Below are 18,963 nucleotides of genomic sequence, written 5' to 3'. Positions count from 1 at the left end.
CAGTTGAAGTTGATGGACTATATGGAACTGGCGGAAATGACTGGCAGAATCTGAGACCAGGGAGAAGAATCTGAGACCAGGGAGAAGAATCTGAGACCGGTGGAAGAAGATTGGAAGAAATTCAAAGACTACCTACATAAATATTGTAAAATTAAGGAATGTTAGAAAGATGTTGGAATGAAGTTATATGGTTTTAGCAGAAAGGCTATAAAGAATTAAGTACAATAAATTGTAAAGGGATTAAAGGGAAATCAAGGTTAGAACCTGTTAAGATAAATTATAGGGCAAAGAATTGAGGAAGATGGAAAGGATCTGCTGAAACAACTAATTGAAGTGGGTTACAAAAAAGAGAGGTGCGAGGAAGTCGCTGAAACAAGTCAAGGAAAGATAACAACATTGAAAATATTGAATGTGTTTTTAATTGTTTTTCTTTTTGATCTGTTATATTTATGTAATGTTTTTGATTTTGTTTTGTATTGTATTGTTTTGTTGTGTTTGATTCTTTTCTTTTCTTTTCTTTCTTTTTGTAATTTTCAAACCCTTAATAAATATCATTAAAAAAAAGAAGAAGAAGAAGCGGCTTAGTCATGCTGGCCACATGACCTGGAAGCTGTACACCGGCTCCCTCGGCCAATGAAGCAAGATGAGCGCCGCAACCCCAGGGTCGCCCGCAACTGGACCTAATGGTCAGGGGTGCCTTTACCTTTAATAGGAGTTTTTATAGCCTTTGGAGGTACAGTGGTACCTCGGTTTAAGAACTTAATTCGTTCCGGAGGTCCGTTCTTAACCTGAAACTGTTCTTAACCTGAAGCACCACTTTAGCTAATGGAGCCTCCTGCTGCCACCACGCTGGCGGAGCACGATTTCTGTTCTCATCCTGAAGCAAAGTTATTAACCTGAGGTACTATTTCTGGGTTAGCGGAGTCTGTAACATGAAGCGTCTGTAACCTGAAGCATATGTAACCTGAGGTACCAGTGTATACATTTGGTGCTGTGACTCAGATAAATTTAGGCTTTATTTGAACCCATCCAGCTGTGGGTGCCTCAACTGAGGGAGCAGTGCCCCCCAGCTCTCTGTGTGTCACAGTCAAGGGGGCTGCTCTGTGTGTTTTGCTCGCAGTGAAATTGCACATTTGGGGGGTGGGGAGAGCTTTCTTTTTGTGTGTTTTGCATTGACGCTTTTATCTCCAGCTCAGCCAGGGGAGCTGGGCTGGGGGGCCATCTCTCTCTCTGCGTTTGTGGACCCCCCCTCCCGGCATCAGTGGTCTGCCAGCTGTGGGGGCCTCAACCAGGCAACAGCCGGCTCCCAGCTCTGTGAATGTCCATGTATTGTCTCAAGCTCGGCCAAGAGGGTTGTGAGGAGGGGGGGAGTTTTCTCACTTTGTGTTTTGCTTGAAGGCTCCTCTCCGGCTGGGGGCTGGGGCTGAAGAGATTGTGCTCTTTCCCCCCTTGGCACAACTGCGAGTTCTCTGCCCAGGACTGGCGGGGTGTGCAGCTGAGGGGGGCATTTATTTATGAGTCTTTTCTTTCTATAGGCTTTCTCACTGTCAGCCCTGCTGGCCACCAGTCTTTTCAAAAGGCTTTCCCCCCACCTTTTATTTTATCTGCAACATGTTGGAAGGGCAGGGAGTCCCCCTTGTGTAACAACTTAAGCAGGAGGGCATAATGGGGGGGTCACACTCACAGGAAGAATGGACTCCATTACAAGGCATGGTGAATAATTCTGGCACATTCAAGCACAAATATGGCGGAGCAATGAACCTCAAATGACTAAGAACTCCCTGCTGCCCCCCCCCGGCTCGTGGGACCTGGAGCAAACCAACCAGGTCTTTTGAAGCGTGACAAAACACCCTGGATGTTCGGAGCAGTTTGCATAGGCAGACTCCTGGGTAGCGGTCCTGAGAGAGAACCCTACATAAGTTGAAAGGACAGTATTGCACCTCGCTGAGGATGCAGTGAGCACTGAAGGAGGCAAAAGTAATCAAACGCCAGAAGAAAGAGCACTTTTCCAGAGGAGAGGTGAAAAAGAAACAACTGACCTGGCCCCCAACGGCTCCCATATCAGCCTTTAATTGGCCAGACCTAGGAGTTTTGATAGCCTTTGGGGGCATACAAGACCCGGACTCTGAGCCTTCTTCCCTTGGGGGTCCCCCAGCTGGTGCCTCCCCCCCTTTCACCCAGCCAGTCCATGACAGCAACAGCAGCAACAACAACAGTAAAATCAGTACGATAATAATATGCACACTGGTCCACTGGCAGGAAGAATAATAACTTCTGGGACTATGGAAAAGTACTATCTTCCCCAAACCCCAGAATAAGCAGGAGCTCTGAGGTTGCCCTATGGGGTTCGTGAGGGAAGATGGGCCCCCCGGGAGACTTCCCTGGTACCTGCAACCCATCCTTCCCCCTCTTGCAATAAGGCTTGGGGGGAAATCTCCCATTAAATTACAGTATTTTAAGTTTTCTGCAGAACACGTAGGAGGCAGGAAGAAGTTCTGGTGAAGTAGCAGTGTTTGGAGATCACGCAGTGGGGTGGTGAGAGAGTTTGGTGCAAAAACCAGTCACACACAGATGCACCCGTCTTGCATGCTTAAGTACAGCAAATCCAGGGAATGAGCAGAGTATCGGCAGGGTAGGGGCCATGTGTAGAGCAATTCCCACACTGAGGTCAAAAACACACACAGAGGCAGTAGGACTTCTTCAGTAATAGTTTACTGAGCTTTGAAAGCATACAGTTCTCACTGGGTCCCCAGTGAGGCACAAAACTTAGCTCCTGAGAGCAAACGCAGTTTCAGCAGTAAAAAAAATACAGCATGCAGGATATCTAAGTCAGGCACACAAACCGGCAGAAGGGAGCAAGGGAGGAAAGAGGCTGGAAGGACACAGGGCAAAGGATGTGTGTCTTTCGCTTCCTGTCGTCTGGGAGGGAAGTCAGGAACTCGGAATCTGCAGAGCAGTGGCGTAGCGTGGGGGGTGCCAGGGGTGCCAGCCGCACCGGGCGCAACATCTGGGGGGGGCGCGAGTCCAGAGGGAAGGGACAAGTTCCTTCCTCCGCCGGGCTCCCCGCCGCCACCGCCAGCCTTGCGCCCTAGCGTGCGCGCGCCCCCCGCCGCCGCTGCGGCTGCGCTCCACTCACTGCTCGCAGGAGGAGCAGCCGCTGCCGCCGCCACCAACGCCTGGCCGGGTACGGGCAGCCTCCGCACCCCGACGCCGCCGGCATCCCCTCGGCCCAGCCACAGGCGGCGGCTGCTTCTGCCGACTGGGAGGGAGGAGAGCTCCGAGTGGCCTCGCCGCGCCCTGCGCTCCCCAAAACCCTCCGAGAGGAAGCCGGCGGGCGGGCGAGGGTCTCCCAGCAGAAGGGGGCGCCACTGGCTCCGGCTCTCAGCTGCGGGGGGGGGGGGCGAGGACGGAGCACGGCTGGAAGCCCCCGGACCCGGCCGGGAGGAGGAGAGGCGCTCTGAAGCCTTGGGGGGGGGGGTCCTTGGCTCCTTCGCTCGCCCCCAGCCCTAGTGGTGTAGCGTGGGGGGGGGTGCAGGGGGGCCGGGCGCAACATCTGGGGGGGCGCTCGTACTCGAGTGCTAAAATCCACGGGTTAGGGGGCGCAAATTACTCGCCTTGCCCCGGGTGCTGACAACCCACGCTACGCCACTGCTGCAGAGGCTTCACGAAGCAAAGCTTTCTGCCGGCTGCTTCCAGGCAAATGGGCATCCCAGAAACACACACTGTGATCTGTGGGGTGTTGCCATATCCATTGTTTTTTGAAGGTCATCATGACTAAATATGACATAATAGGCATCACTGAAACCTGGTGGGATAAGTCCCACGATTGGAATGTAATAATGGGGGGATACAATCTATTTCAGAGAAACAGACCAGACAAGAAAGGAGGAGGAGTGGCGCTATATGTCAGGGATGTGTATACCTGTGAAGAGATCCAAGATTTAGAACCTCAAAGCCAAAGTGAGAGCATTTGGGTCAAAATTAAGGGAGAGAAGAATAACAGTGACCTCATTGTGGGAGTTTACTATAGATCCCCAAGCCAAACGGAGGACATAGATGATGCCTTCCTGGAACAGATGGCCAAGCATGCAAAAGGAAGGGAGATAGTAGTAATGGGGGACTTCAATTACCCAGATATTTGTTGGATGTCAAACTCAGCCAAGAGCATAAGGTCAAACAGATTCCTCACTGGCTTTGCAGACAACTTCATTGTCCAGAAAGTGGGAGAAGCAACAAGAGGAACAGCCATTTTAGATCTGGTCCTAACCAATGTTGATGACCTGGTTAGTGGGGTAGAAGTGGAAGGATCATTAGGCACGAGTGATCATGCTCTTCTGAAGTTTACTATACAGCGGAAAGGAGCAGCCAAGCATACTAGGACTCAATTTCTTGACTTTAAGAAAGCCGACTTCATAAAACTTAGGGAAGTGCTGGGTGAGATCCCATGGGCAGTAATACTGAAAGGAAAGGGAGTTCATGATGGCTGGGAGTTTGTTAAGAGGGAGATAGTAAAAGCACAACGTCAGGCAATACCAATGAGACGGAAACATGGAAGGTGCCTAAAGAAGCCAGGGTGGCTATCTAAAGAACTTTTAACTGAGTTAAGATTAAAAAAGGATGTGTACAAAAAATGGAAAAGGGGGGAAACCACCAAAGAGGAATTCAAACAAATAGCCAGCACGTGTAGACACAAAGTCAGAAAAGCTAAAGCACAGAATGAACTCAGGCTTGACAGAGAGGTTAAAAGCAACAAAAAAGGCTTTTCTGGGTATGTTCGTAGCAAAAGGAAGAACAAAGAAACAGTGGGGTCACTCAGAGGAGAAGATGGTGAAATGCAAACAGGGGACACAGAAACGGCTGAACTCCTCAATGCCTTCTTTGCCTCCGTCTTCTCCGATAAAGAAAACAATGCCCGACCTGAAGAATTTGGAGCAAATGATTCAGCAAAGGAAACACAGCCCAGAATAACTAAGGAGATAGTACAAGAATACTTGGCTAGTTTAGATGTATTCAAGTCTCCAGGGCCAGATGAACTGCATCCAAGAGTATTAAAAGAACTGGCAGATGTGATCTCAGAACCACTGGCAGTCATCTTTGAGAATTCCTGGAGAACAGGCGAAGTCCCGGCAGACTAAAGGAGGGCAAATGTTGTCCCTATTTTCAAAAAGGGGAAAAGAGAGGACCCAAATAATTATCGCCCAGTCAGTCTGACATCAATACCAGGGAAGATTCTGGAGCAGATCATTAAGCAAACAGTCTGTGAGCACCTAGAAAGGAATGCTGTGATCACCAATAGTCAGCATGGATTTCTGAAAAATAAGTCATGTCAGACTAACCTGATCTCGTTTTTTGACAGAATTACAAGCCTGGTAGATGAAGGGAACGCAGTGGATGTAGCCTACCTTGATTTCAGCAAGGCATTTGACAAGGTGCCCCATGATATTCTTGTAAAGAAACTGGTAAAATGCGGTCTTGACTATGTTACCACTCAGTGGATTTGTAACTGGCTGACTGACCGAACCCAAAGGGTGCTCATCAATGGTTCCTCTTCATCCTGGAGAAGAGTGACTAGTGGGGCGCCATAGGGTTCTGTCTTGGGCCCGGTCTTATTCAACATCTTTATCAACGACTTGGATGATGGACTCAAGGGCATCCTGATCAAATTTGCAGATGACACCAAACTGGGAGGGGTGGCTAACACCCCAGAGGACAGGATCACACTTCAAAACAACCTTGACAGATTAGAGAAGTGGGCCAAAACAAACAAGATGAATTTTAACAGGGAGAAATGTAAAGTATTGCACTTGGGCAAAAAAAATGAGAGGCACAAATACAAGATGGGTGACACCTGGCTTGAGAGCAGTACATGTGAAAAGGATCTAGGAGTCTTGGTTGACCACAAACTTGACATGAGCCAACAGTGTGACGCGGCAGCTAAAAAAGCCAATGCAATTCTGGGCTGCATCAATAGGAGTATAGCATCTAGATCAAGGGAAGTAATAGTGCCACTGTATTCTGCTCTGGTCAGACCTCACCTGGAATACTGTGTCCAGTTCTGGGCACCACAATTCAAACTGGAATGTGTCCAGAGGAGGGCAACCAAAATGGTCAAAGGCCTGGAAATGATGCCTTATGAGGAACAGCTAAGGGAGCTGGGCATGTTTAGCCTGGAGAAGAGGAGGTTAAGGGGTGATATGATAGCCATGTTCAAATATAGAAAAGGATGTCACATAGAGGAGGGAGAAAGGTTGTTTTCTGCTGCTCCAGAGAAGCGGACACAGAGCAATGGATCCAAACTACAAGAAAGAAGATTCCACCTAAACATTAGGAAGAACTTCCTGACAGTAAGAGCTGTTCGACAGTGGAATTTGCTGCCAAGGAGTGTGGTGGCGTCTCCTTCTTTGGAGGTCTTTAAGCAGAGGCTTGACAACCATATGTCAGGAGTGCTATGATGGTGTTTCCTGCTTGGCAGGGGGTTGGACTCGATGGCACTTGTGGTATCTTCCAACTCTATGATTCTATGTGGTCTAGAAACCAGTTTGGACAATACATCACCCAGCCCTAATCCTCACTGACCACCAGCAATCCAGATAAACCCTCACCCTTTCTCTGTCGAAAGGTACTTTAAATATTAGATCATAACCACATTGTTTGACAATGCCTTCAATATTTCATTACTATAGACTTTTACGCATAAATACCAGAACTTCACAAACACAACATGTGTTAATGAGTGATGTCCTGCTGAGTTCATTGCTGTGAAGAAAAGAGTGGACCCTGAGAGGAAGACGTCCTGCACTCCAAACATCTAAATGGGTTCGTCCATGTGAGAGTCCCTGGATGTTCCTTAAACACTCCTTTGTAAATAAAGCACGTTTTGCAATCTTTTCATTTAAACTGCTTCTCCTCTTTGAGGTTGTTGATAGTTTGAAGGGTTTCAAGTACTAAACTTCTTCCTGTCCGTGAATCTGTTGATTTAGAACTTCCACTAGGTCTGAACCTCTATCTACTTTCCTGATATTTATAAGGTTTGTGTTTTGTGTGAGTTTGTTGATATAAATCAAGGGTTCCACTCTGACTGAAGCTCCTTCCTCAGTCCATACATTTAAACAGTTTCTCCCCTGTGTGTCTGCTGATGGTTTCTAAGGTTTCCATTAAAACGGAAGCTCTTTCCGCACTCCATGCATTTAAATGATTTCTCCCCTGTATGAGTCCGTTGATATGTTCTAAGGCTTCCATTATCACCAAAGCTCTTTCCACACTCCATACATTTAAATGGTTTCTCTCCTGTGTGAGTCCGTTGGTGTATATAGAGGTGTCCACTCTGACTGAAGCTCTTTCCACACTCCAAACATTTATATGGTTTCTCCCATGTGTGAGTCCGTTGATGTGTTCTAAGGTTTTCATTAAAACGGAAGCTCTTTCCGCACTCCATGCATTTATATGGTTTCTCCCCTGTGTGAGTCCGTTGATGTATTCCAAGGTTTCCATTGAAAGTGAAGCTCTTTGCACACTCCATACATTCATATGGTTTGTGCCCTGTGTGAATCCGTTGATGTGTTCTAAGGATTCCATTCTGACTGAAGCTCTTTCCACACTCCAAACATTTATATGGTTTCTCCCCTGTGTGAGTCCGTTGATGTTTTCTAAGACTTCCATTATCACCAAAGCTCTTTCCACACTCCATACATTTAAATGGTTTCTCCCCTGTGTGAGTCCGTTGATGTATATTGAGGTGTCCACTTTTACTAAAGCTCTTTCCGCACTCCATACATTTAAATGGTTTCTCCCCTGTGTGAGTCCGTTGATGTATTCTAAGGTTTCCATTGGAAGTGAAGCTCTTTCCACACTCCATACATTCATATGGTTTGTGCTCTGTGTGAATCCTCTCATGTAATTTAAGGGTTCCATTCTGACTGAAGCTCTTTCCACACTCCAAACATTTAAATGGTTTCTCTCCTGTGTGAGTCCGTTGATGTGTTCTAAGGATTCCATTCTGACTGAAGCTCTTTCCACACTCCAAACATTTATATGGTTTCTCCCCTGTGTGAGTCCGTTGATGTTTTCTAAGACTTCCATTATCACCAAAGCTCTTTCCACACTCCATACATTTAAATGGTTTCTCCCCTGTGTGAGTCCGTTGATGTATATTGAGGTGTCCACTTTTACTAAAGCTCTTTCCGCACTCCATACATTTAAATGGTTTCTCCCCTGTGTGAGTCCGTTGATGTGATCTAAGGTTTGCACTCCTACTGAAGTCCTTTCCACACTCCATACATTTAAATGGTTTCTCCCCTGTGTGAGTCCGTTGATGTATATTGAAGTGTCCACTCTGACTGAAGCTCTTTCCACACTCCATACATTTATATGGTTTCTCCCCTGTGTGAGTCCTTTGATGTGTTCTAAAGGCTGCATTGAAACTGAAGCTCTTTCCACACTCCATACATTTATATGGTTCCTCCCCTGTGTGAATCCGCTGGTGTAATTTAAGGTATCCATTATTACTAAAGCTCTTTCCACACTCCAAACATTTCAATGGTTTCTCCCCTGTGTGAGTCTGCTGATGTAAACTTAAGTGTCCACTCTGACTGAAGCTCTTTCCACACTCCATACATTTATGTGGTTTCTCCCCTGTGTGAGTTCGTTGATGAGTGCTAAGTGCATCACTCCGACTGAAGCTCTTTCCACACTCCATACCTTTAAATGGTTTCTCCCCTGTTGGAGGTTGTTGATGTGAACTATGTGTGCTCATTCAATGAAGAATATTCTGCATGTCACACATTTTAATTTCTATTCCTAATGAAACTAAAGGTGCCCCATTCCCTGGAGTTCTGACTGTCTTCTCCATCTCCTTCTTCAGAGTGGGAGGAAAGGGAATCCTGTTTGGGTTTCAAGGAAGAGACCTAAGGGAAAGAAAATAAATCAAACTCCATTAGCACCTTCTCCTATATCAACATCTCCTATATTCCCCCACCTCCTCCCCATGTTCCCAATTTTTTGGAAATGAAGTTGTAATGTTAACAAATGATAGTAATTCATGAGCAGCTTTCATAATCCTCAATCAATGTTAATAAAGCAGCATGATTTTTAAAAGAATGGTGTGCTGTCTGATTTCATGCCCATCTTCTGATGCAGGACTATCCTAAAATGACACTGAAAAGCAGATATTCAAGGCAAATAGATAAACTGTACTTAGTGGGATATGTAGTACCTTTAATAAGTAGTATTAATTTACTTATTGCCTGAAGTTGTGTTTTTTCTAGAGACGAATTTATTCCGGTTCTGTCTCAAATATCATAATTATATGATGTCTTGGGGTGTTAGGAGAGCATTAGTTCCTTTGGTGGGGGTCATGTCATGCACGTTATGGGGTAATTTATCCATCAATGGTCCCCACCCTACACTCAGTTCCCACCTGTGGCTTCCAGAAGCTGTCAGGATAGAATAAGGGTTACAAGCCCAGGAACGGCTTCAACCGGCCGGCTAAACCAGGTGAGAATAGATGGTCTCAAATCCTTGGTGGGTTGGGGAATTCTGCTGCAGGTGAAGGCAGGCCCTGGTGGATGGAGAGGATGAGAACAACAGTGAATCCCACAGTCAAGAAGGCAGATTCTGCCCATCCTGCTGAGGAAAGTGAAGGGCAGATGGGGCTCGTCAATCTGGGAAGGGAGGTCCTCGAGAAGGAAAACTAAACCTTCACCTCCTGGTGAGTTATCTTCAGGAAAAGAAAAGGCTATACAAATCCAGAGTGGAGTCTCTAAGATAGTTGCATGGTGTCCTGCACACCTCCTTCCAGCCACTCCAGCAGCCAAGCTGGTGCCAAACGTACTGCTCTGCTTTCCTTGGGACCATATTAGCCAGGCTGAGAAAGGGGTCTTGTTGTCTAGGCAGCCCAGGACCCCCAAACACACTGCCCAGGCAGTGCTGCTAACACAGCAGTTTCAGGCGGAGAGATGAGCTCAGACGTGTGTATCAAAATCTCTCCAATGTGGATGTGTTGTTTACATCATATGTCACTGTAAAAGTATTCAAAATATTTGTCTTTTGAAGAAAAGACCACCAAGTATCGGATGGCCCCTTCAAAGCTAATGAAAGTCTTGTGCCTGGAGCTTTTGGGGGTGCAGGACCAGGAAAGCTTCTGCCAGCATGATCCTTCCAACTGGGATTCAGGCCTCATCATGTGACAGAAACTGCCCTCATCGCTCTGGTTGATGATCTCCAATGCGCTAGAGTCTGAAGGGAAAGCTGTTTCCTGGTTCTGCTAGATCTCTCAGTGGCTTTGGAGACCTTTGGCCATGGTGTCCTACTGAACCCTCTAGAATAGAATCATAGAATCATAGAATCATAGAGTTGGAAGAGACCACAAGGGCCATTGAGTCCAACCCCCTGCCAAGCAGGAAACACCATCAGAGCACTCCTGACATATGGTTGTCAAGCCTCTGCTTAAAGACCTCCAAAATAGGAGACTCTACCACACTCCTTGGCAGCAAATTCCACTGTCGAACAGCTCTTACTGTCAGGAAGTTCTTCCTAATGTTTAGGTGGAATCTTCTTTCTTGTAGTTTGGATCCATTGCTCTGTGTCCGCTTCTCTGGAGCAGCAGAAAACAACCTTTCTCCCTCCTCTATGTGACATCCTTTTCTATATTTGAACATGGCTATCCTATCACCCCTTAACCTCCTCTTCTCCAGGCTAAACATGCCCAGCTCCCTTAGCCGTTCCTCATAAGGCATCGTTTCCAGGCCTTTGACCATTTTGGTTGCCCTCCTCTGGACACGTTCCAGTTTGTCAGTGTCCTTCTTGAATTGTGGTGCCCAGAACTGGACACAGTACTCCAGGTGTGGTCTGACCAGAGCAGAATACAGTGGCACTATTACTTCCCTTGATCTAGATGCTATACTCCTATTGATGCAGCCCAGAATTGCATTGGCTTTTTTAGCTGCCGCGTCACACTGTTGGCTCATGTCAAGTTTGTGGTCAACCAAGACTCCTAGATCCTTTTCACATGTACTGCTCTCAAGCCAGGTGTCACCCATCTTGTATTTGTGCCTCTCATTTTTTTTGCCCAAGTGCAATATTTTACATTTCTCCCTGTTAAAATTCATCTTGTTTGTTTTTGCCCAGTTCTCTAGGGGATCTGGGGACCCTGCTATGCAGTGGTTCCCCTCCTTCCTCCTGGGCCATGTCCAGAAAGTGGTGTTGGGGGATGACTGTTCTGACCCCTGGGCTCCCACTTGTGGGGTTCCTCAGGGCTCCGTCCTCTCCCCCATGCTTTTTAATATCTATATGAAGCTGCTGGGAGAGATCATCAGGGTTTTGGGGCTGGGTGATCACCAGTATGTGGGTGATCCCCAGCTCTTCTTCTCGTTTAAATCGGAGCCAGTGAAGGTGGTGAATGCCCCGTGTTGGTGCCTGGAGGTGGTTTGAGGATGGGTGGCAGCTAACAGATTGAGGTTGAATCCTGACAAGACAGAAGTACTGTCTCTGGGGAACAGGAGGTGGGCAGGTGTGGGGGGGCTGGTCCTGATGGGGTAATTGTGCCCCTAAATAACCAGGTGTGCAGCCTAGGGGTCATTTTGGACTCACAGCTGACCATGGAGGCGCAGCTCAATTCTGTGTCCAGGGAAGCTGTCTAGCAGCTCCATCTGGAATGCAGGCTGAGACCCTCCTTCCCCACACACTGTCTCGCCAGAGTGGTGCATGCTCTGGTTATTTCCGGCTTGGACTACTGCTATGTGGCCTACATGGGACTACCTTTGAAGGTGACCCAAAACTGCAACTGAATGGGAGCAGCTGCCAAGACCACATATCACTGCTCCTAAAGGATCTTACTTGGCTCCCAGCAGATTTTCAAGCACATGTCAAACTGTTGGTGCTGACCTTTAAGTGGCATGGCTGCATTTTCCAGGCAAAGAAAAGTATTGATCTAATGCAGGCTTCCTGAAACTCGGCAGTTTCCTTTCTGCTGAGAGCTGGTGGTGGGATCAGTTGCGATGAGGTTATGAAGAACCTTTCTTGTTTCATGGAACCAGATGAAGCTGGTTTAAACTGGAGTGAGCCAGGCTTGCTATCCAGTCCCAAGGTTACTCTGACATTTAATAGAATATAAATTACAAGGCCGAAAGGCATCTGATCCCACTTCCTAGACTGCTATTTCTCTACTCTGCTTGTGTGATTCTTACTTGAGTGCTGTTTTGGTATGCTAAGTTAGGGTTTTACATAAGGTAGATTTTTACTATTTTTTGGATCCTGTTATGCTTCTTTGCCTTCAGTAATAAATTTATTTGCTGAATGAGATTGTTATGGAGCAGCAAGATCTGCAACCTAAAGCCCTCAACAGCCTCAGCCCTGTAGACCTGAAGGAGCATCTCCACCGACATCGCTCAGTCTGGACAGGGAGGTCCTCCTTGGAAGGTCTTCTGCTGATTCCCCCCTGGGAGAAGCGAAGTTACAGGGAAGCAGGCAGAGGGTGAGGAAGTGGGCAATATTCTGACATTTAGAAGACAGCTGAAGGCAACCCTCTATCAGGAGGTTTTTAATGTCTGATGTTTTACTGTCTTTTCTTTGTACTGCAACCAGGCAGTGGAAGAGAAACTTAAAGATGGAAGCCTGAGAGAGAGGAAAAGGTTCCTGGCTGCTTCCTGGGTGGGATTGCGGAAACAAAGAGCTGCTTCTGAGAAGGCCTCTCCCCTCCCCTCTTCCTCTTCCTCTTTCCTCTCCTCTCCAGGGGGACCAATGGTTGGACTTGGCAGAACCACTGCGTCTGGACAGGGCAGGAGCTTATGGGGTGGGAAGAGGATGGAGGTTGCAGGAAGGAAGGGGGGGACTGGACCCCCCACTTTCCAGGGATCTGTCTCTGGTCACCTTGAAGGGGTGGCCGATTCCTGGGTGGGAAGGAGAAGTCAAGGCGGCCCCTCCAGAGAATCCCAGCAGGCGCCACCATGGAGAAGTCTCCCCAAAGACTGATTTCCTATCTCCCCCCCCCCCATTGCTGCCCTTTCCTGCCCCAGGGATGCTCCCCCTCCCCACTTCCTCGACTCCCTCCCTCTGTCCCAGAGTCTCCCCTGCACCCAGAGGCCTCCCTTGGCGCGGCTCAGCCCTCATCCCCCATCTTTCCATCCTGGGGGGCCACCCCAAGACTAGCAGAGGAGGGACAGGGGGTCTCTATCTAGGCGTCCCTCACGCCCGTTAACCCTCCTTTATCCGTGCGAAACCCACAGGGCCCCAGGGATGCCTTCGCGGGGAAAACGGGGCAAGGGGGTCCTCGTGGGGACCCCCTGCGTAGGCGTCCCATGTCCGCCGCTGCCAAGGCGCCTAAGGGGCCAAGGAAAGCCCCCTTCGCAGCACACGTGCAGGGATCCAGGCCCTGCCGACGGGGCCCACGAAAGGCGCCTTGGGGAGCTGGCGGGGGTCTCTGGGTCCTTACCCCCTCCCTCTCCGTCCCCCGCGACCCCTTTACCTCTTTGTCCTCGCTCCCGATTCTCCTTTCCTGCAACATCCACCGGGCGGGGGTTCCCTCCCCTGCCGCCCCGCCTTTCCTTTCCAAAGCGCCCCCCCCGAGCTACGGCGCAGAGCAGCAATCCGGCGCAGAAGCTCCACGTCCGGGAGAAGCAGGCAGTTCGGGAGGGGGGCTCTCTCCGCTCATTCCGGAAACAGAAGCCGGATTGGAGGAGGAGCAGAAGGAAGAGGTGCGACATAGGGGGGGGGGTTGAGGGTTGTGGGGGCGGGGTGAGAGGAGGATGTACCGGGAAGGGAGGGATAGAGGGGGGGAGGAGACGAAGGTTTTCCCCCTCCCTTCTTCGTTCAGGGGATCAGGAGAGCGGGGGAGGGGCTGATCCTGGCAATCCAGCTGCAAAGTAGGGTCCCCCCCTACAATGTTTGCATTGCAAAATCCTTCCCTCCCCCCGCCCCACACGCCATGATCTTAGATCCATTCCATGTTTTAGGTATTTGTGCACATTGAGCAGCGGGTTGGACTCTGTGACTCCTGTGTTACGGGAAAAATGGGGCTTGGGCTTTTGCGCGCGCGCGCACACACACACACACACACAGAGAGAGAGAGAGAGAGAGAGAGAGAGAGACAGACAGAGAGACAGACAGAGAGAGAGAGAGAGAGAGAGACCCGACACAATTCCTCCCTTGTGTCTCCCTCAGAGGTAGCACAATGCGGCCCGGAAGAAAGTGATACGGAACGGAAGGGGGGGGGCTCCTTTCCCCCTTCCTTCTAGGAACATCCGAGGCCCCGCTTATTCCTATGGCCCCGCTTTAGCCAATCACAGCCATGCATTCGTCCTGCAGAAGCTAGCTCAGGGAGCTCCTGCACGCCTCATTTCACCCCTGACAAGCTGCTGTTACAATGTATCCATTCTGTTTCTGCTTTTGCCCCATAGTACAGAATGGGTTTGAAATCATTGAAATCTTTAGAAATTGATATAAAATCAACCGTAACTCCGATTTCTTCGCTCTCAGTGTCATTCAACTCAGTTCCCCGTGGACTCCATGATGCTATCCCTACTTCCATAATCCCCGAAGCGGCAGGTCACGTACGCAGGAACTTCTTAATTCGCCAAACCTTCCCTCTAGGCAATATTAGGTGGCAGACGATGCATATCTCTGACCCATTGTCTTGCCACCACCGGTACTCAATAAATGTGTATCTATGTATATTTCCCGCTCCGCATATCCCCCCTCCCTCATCCGAAAATGCTAATTAATGTAATCCCACCTTTTCATAATGTATTCATGACGTGTAAAGTATATTCATGATGTAACTTGTGAAACCCAACCTTCCCATAATGTATTCGTGACGTTTCATGCACTGTATTCTGGGATATGGAGGGAAATTTCAAAAGTTCATGTCACCCCTTTCTCTGGGTTCAATCTCGCCTTGAACCTGTTGCGCAATAAACTTGGATCTTCTGCAGTTTGCTCCTGTGTCCGGCTGAGCTCATTTTCTTCCGCAGGGACCCACGGACTTAGTCCGATGAGCTGGGTGGCAGAGTAACCCCGCACCCAGATTTTAGCCGTAACAAAAGCAAGGCAGCTGTTGATCTGTTTGCAGGCAGAGCCCCCCCCCCTCCATGCGAGGAGTGAAGCAGCCCAGAACTAAAGCGCGTTGCAATTTGTACACCCTCAGATAGTAGGCCCCCCCGTCACAGAGAGAGCACCCCAAAAACATCCCCGGTTGCGCCACAAAATGCGTTGTACCTGGAAATCAGATCAGACTCCATGTTTTGGCAACATGACAAGTCTGTCTGTCCGTCGGGATGCCTGAGGATTTTTGCTCCGTGCCTTTCCTGGCCAGCCTGAGAGATCACTGGAAAGGGTGGATTTCTTGACTCCAGAATCCATCATCGCAGACCCCTTTCATTCAGGCCTAGAGATCTGCTCTTTCGCTTGGATCATGTGGATCATCAATGGATTATATGGATCATCCATGATGCCATACCCGTCTCATGGGGGGGGGGCTCAGGATGAATCTCCTGCCACGTGACTGGGGGAGTCTGGAGGCTGACGGGGGTCAGACAGGGCTGCTGTTTTGCTCTCCTTACTGTTACGGAAGGGGGGGCATGTCTTCTTCACTACAATATATTTGCTCAATTTCTCTAGGACTCCATCACCCCTCCCCTGTCCTCCATAATCTCTCAAGTAATCCTGTCAAAATCACTCTGCCAAACCTTCCTCGGGGCAATGCCAGGTGACAGACTACGTGTACATGGACATTGTCTTCTCAGGATGTGCTTATCTGCGCATATCTCCAGCTCTGCATATTCCCCCCTCCCTCCTCCATATGTTAATCTGTGTAACCCAACCTCTCCTTAATGTATTCGTGATGTAACTGGGATGTATTTTGCACTGTATTCTGGGACATGGAGGGAGTTTCAAAAGTTCATGTCACCCCTTTCTCGCTGTTCAATCTCGCCTTGAACCTGTTGCGCAATAAACTTGGATCTTCTGCAGTTTGCTCCTGCGTCCGGCTGAGCTCATTTTTCTTCTGCAGGGACCCACGGACTTAGTCCGATGAGCTGGGTGGCAGAGTAACCCCGCACCCAGATTTTTCCGTAAGAGTTGGCTGCCCAACGCGGGGCTTGCGGTTCTCCCGAGCTGCTGACTGGGGGCCCCGAAATCTTCAGCCGGCTCCAGGCCATTTTGCCTGGGAAGATCCTTTTGGACCCCCAGCCATCTTCTGGGCGGTAATTGAAAGCCCTAGGAGTTCAGCCGGGGAGCAAAAGAGGGATCCAGCCGGCTTATTCATCGATCCCGGGATCAACGTTGAAGACGCGTGAGTATAGGAAAAGAAATCCAGTGCACTGGTGGGAAGGGGGTGGAATCTCCTGGCAACTGAATTCTCTGCCCTCCTCTCTATCGCTCCTTCTTGCCTTTCTCTTGGTCCGGTTAGTGAGAGAGACCGTGGACCGCTGCTCAACCCGAAAGGGGGGTTCTGAGCTCTATCCCTTTTCCTTAAAATCTCCAGCCAGCCGCACCAATTGGGAGCCCGAAAGTAAGACGGTGAGACCCGGCTTGGAAAGACAGCCGACTCTCCGCAACGGGCATCTCAGTTGAAAGCAAGGGGCTGGAGTTCTTCTTCCGAACTTCCCGAGCGCCCTTACGGAGGGGGCAGGAAGGGGTCTGGCTTTCTATCCCAATCCCAGCCGCACTGGTCGGTGCCACGTAACACGTGTATCGTGCGTGAGCCCGCTTCCAAAAGCAAGGGGGATTTTCAGTTCGAAATTCTATCCAGGGACCACCCGATCTGGCACCGCATGGCGCGGGCGTCCAGTAGGGCCCCTTTTCCTGAGATGTGACGATAGGTAGGAGGTTGCCAGGAGGGATAGCCCATGAGGAATTGGGCAGGACCGGCAGAGTGGAAAGAGACCCCAGGTTAAAGGAAATAAGGAAATAAGGAAATAAGGAAATAAGGAAATAAGGAAATAAGGAAATAAGGAAATAAGGAAATAAGGAAATAAGGAAATAAGGAAATAGGAAATGGAACGCAAGGAACCGGATAGCTAGAGCTCTCTAAAACCCACTAAGGAAGTTGCCAGGCAACTAGAAGCCCCTTCTCCTCTTTACTATACGTCCCTGTACTAAGCATACCAAACCCCTAGACATACCAATCCTAATCAACCCCTCTCTTTCCCCCTTCTCTATCCCAGACACCCCCCCCAAAAAAAGGAAAAAGCAAAAAAAAAAAAAAAGCAACAACAGCAACGCATGCATCTATAAAGGGGTACCCAGTCAACCAAGCGTTGTGAGCCCTACCAGTTTGATTAACTGGTGGTGTGTTTGAAGAGGCAAGGAGGCTCATAAAACCATGTGGGACCTTCCTACTAATTTCACTTAATGAAGCCAAAGGTAGTGGCCCAACTCCTTGCAATAACCAACTAAAGGATGAGAATATATATGTTTACATGTTGTCTGTTATGTATGTTGTCTGTTAATACATATATGAGAATATGTATGTTTACATGTTGTCTGTTATGTGTGTTGTCTGTTCCTTCTGTCTCTGGCAGACTGCCTTCCTTAAGTGTGCATAGTTTAAACTGCAAGCTTGCTTCAAAATTTAAATCTAAGGAAGCCATGCTGGATCTTAGCAGTCCTAAATAAGAGAAAATGAGAATGAAGTGTGCAAATGTTTACCCCACCTCTTGCTTTGCCCCAACTTTTGAGATTGTGAGTCTACAGTCTTATTTTGGAAGGTGCTGATAACCTAATGTTTCTGCTGCAAAAGCCTAGTTGAGCCAACTGCTCTCTCAAGCTAAAATGCAGTGTATGTACTTCATTAAGCATATGCCTATGAAAGTATGGTGTTCCTTCTAAGAAAAAATATTTGAGTCCAGTTTTAACTTTGATTTGGTTGGACAGAAGAGTTATTGTAAGGCTCCTGATATCAGTCTCTATAAGACTTCATGGCCTCTTTTGTTAGAAAATGCCCCCCTCCCCCTTGTTTCACTCTGCCTCTTTCAGTTGTTTTCTCCCTTCTTACTTCTGTGCCAGGTAAATTTACTCCCGAGTAAGCTTCCTTTAAAGGAAACTGCAAAGGGGGGGGCATAGATTAAGCTTACCATTCCTCTGCAAGTTCAGGAAAAATTGTCACTTTTGTATTCCTTTTAAATCAAATCTATGGCTGTTTTAACTATGCTTTATAAGAGATCCTCTCCCTATCTTAGGAAAAATGTTCACTTCAGTCTTTAAAGATAATTTATCTAGGAACTTTCACTCTTTAGTCTAAGGAAGTAAACTCTCACTCAAACTAGCTTCAAGATCTAAAAGGGTTCTGTATAGAATTGGGTACTTTTATTTTCCTCTTCCTTAGTACATGATAGGCGCATGGCTTGTGATCTCTTCTCCAGTTGTGTCTGTGTACATAAGTATGTGTGTGTTTCTGGTAGTACAAATCTTGCTATGAACCCTGTATTTTAGGGTTGGACTAGATGACCCCAGCTCCCTTTCAACTTTTCCAAATTGTGGCTGATGAGTTGAAATTCAGCCCAGATTTGCTCTTTGTTTTTTAAAAGGTGTGAGGTGAAGCCATGATGTTTGAAGCAGAACTGGTGATATCAGGCATTTAAGTGATTACAGTGTTTATCATTTTGTCTATTATTTAAAAAAAATCAAACTTAAAAGTCTATTAAAAGTTTAAGCACATAAAAATTCATATAGTCAAGTAGAATTAGCCTTGACCAATCCTGTAAATAAAGGGCAGTAAAATTTGTCTGCAAATGGTAAGGCTGAAATGACTGAGAATGTTAAAAAAAAAATCCTATGAATTCTAACTCTCTGGCCATTTTTACTCATAAATAAGAGAGCGGTTGATTGTTCCGCGAATGACCAGATAAAATGACCAATAATGATAGCCCTTTCCTGTACATAAAGGAAGCACTCCTTTTGCTTGGGCTGAAATTGCTAGCTTTGGTGAATACTTAAATTGCTGAGTTTCTCTTTTTTGTTTTAAAATCTAAC

General features: G+C 47.9%; 3 protein-coding genes across 3 annotated transcripts in view; all 3 read right to left on the bottom strand.

The window, feature by feature from the left end:
- LOC308596881 (uncharacterized protein) overlaps nucleotides 1-13,727 on the bottom strand; it is a gene marked incomplete at its 3' end in the record, with an annotated part of 228,311 nt that extends 214,584 nt beyond the window's left edge. The window contains exon 1 of the mRNA XM_081212185.1: nucleotides 13,460-13,727. The remainder of the gene's footprint in view (nucleotides 1-13,459) is intronic.
- The window catches only part of LOC308595650 (uncharacterized protein), a 302,145-nt gene that overhangs the window by 142,088 nt on the left and 141,094 nt on the right, over nucleotides 1-18,963 (bottom strand). Inside the window, exons 3-4 of the mRNA XM_081210190.1 lie at nucleotides 9,416-9,556; nucleotides 5,570-8,903 (exon numbers count right to left, since the gene is read on the bottom strand). Of these exons, the coding sequence (XP_081066316.1) occupies nucleotides 7,106-8,752 (1,647 nt within the window). The 5' untranslated portion in view covers nucleotides 8,753-8,903; nucleotides 9,416-9,556 and the 3' untranslated portion in view covers nucleotides 5,570-7,105. The remainder of the gene's footprint in view (nucleotides 1-5,569; nucleotides 8,904-9,415; nucleotides 9,557-18,963) is intronic.
- LOC308595752 (uncharacterized protein) overlaps nucleotides 1-18,963 on the bottom strand; it is a 158,255-nt gene that overhangs the window by 120,676 nt on the left and 18,616 nt on the right. The window lies entirely within an intron of this gene.

The sequence above is a fragment of the Podarcis bocagei genome, assembly GCF_964188305.1.
Source record: "Podarcis bocagei genome assembly, chromosome: 10".
Lineage (NCBI taxonomy): Eukaryota > Metazoa > Chordata > Lepidosauria > Squamata > Lacertidae > Podarcis > Podarcis bocagei.
The sequence above is the reverse complement of the archived record's forward strand: the minus strand, read 5'-3'. Positions and strand labels throughout refer to the sequence as shown.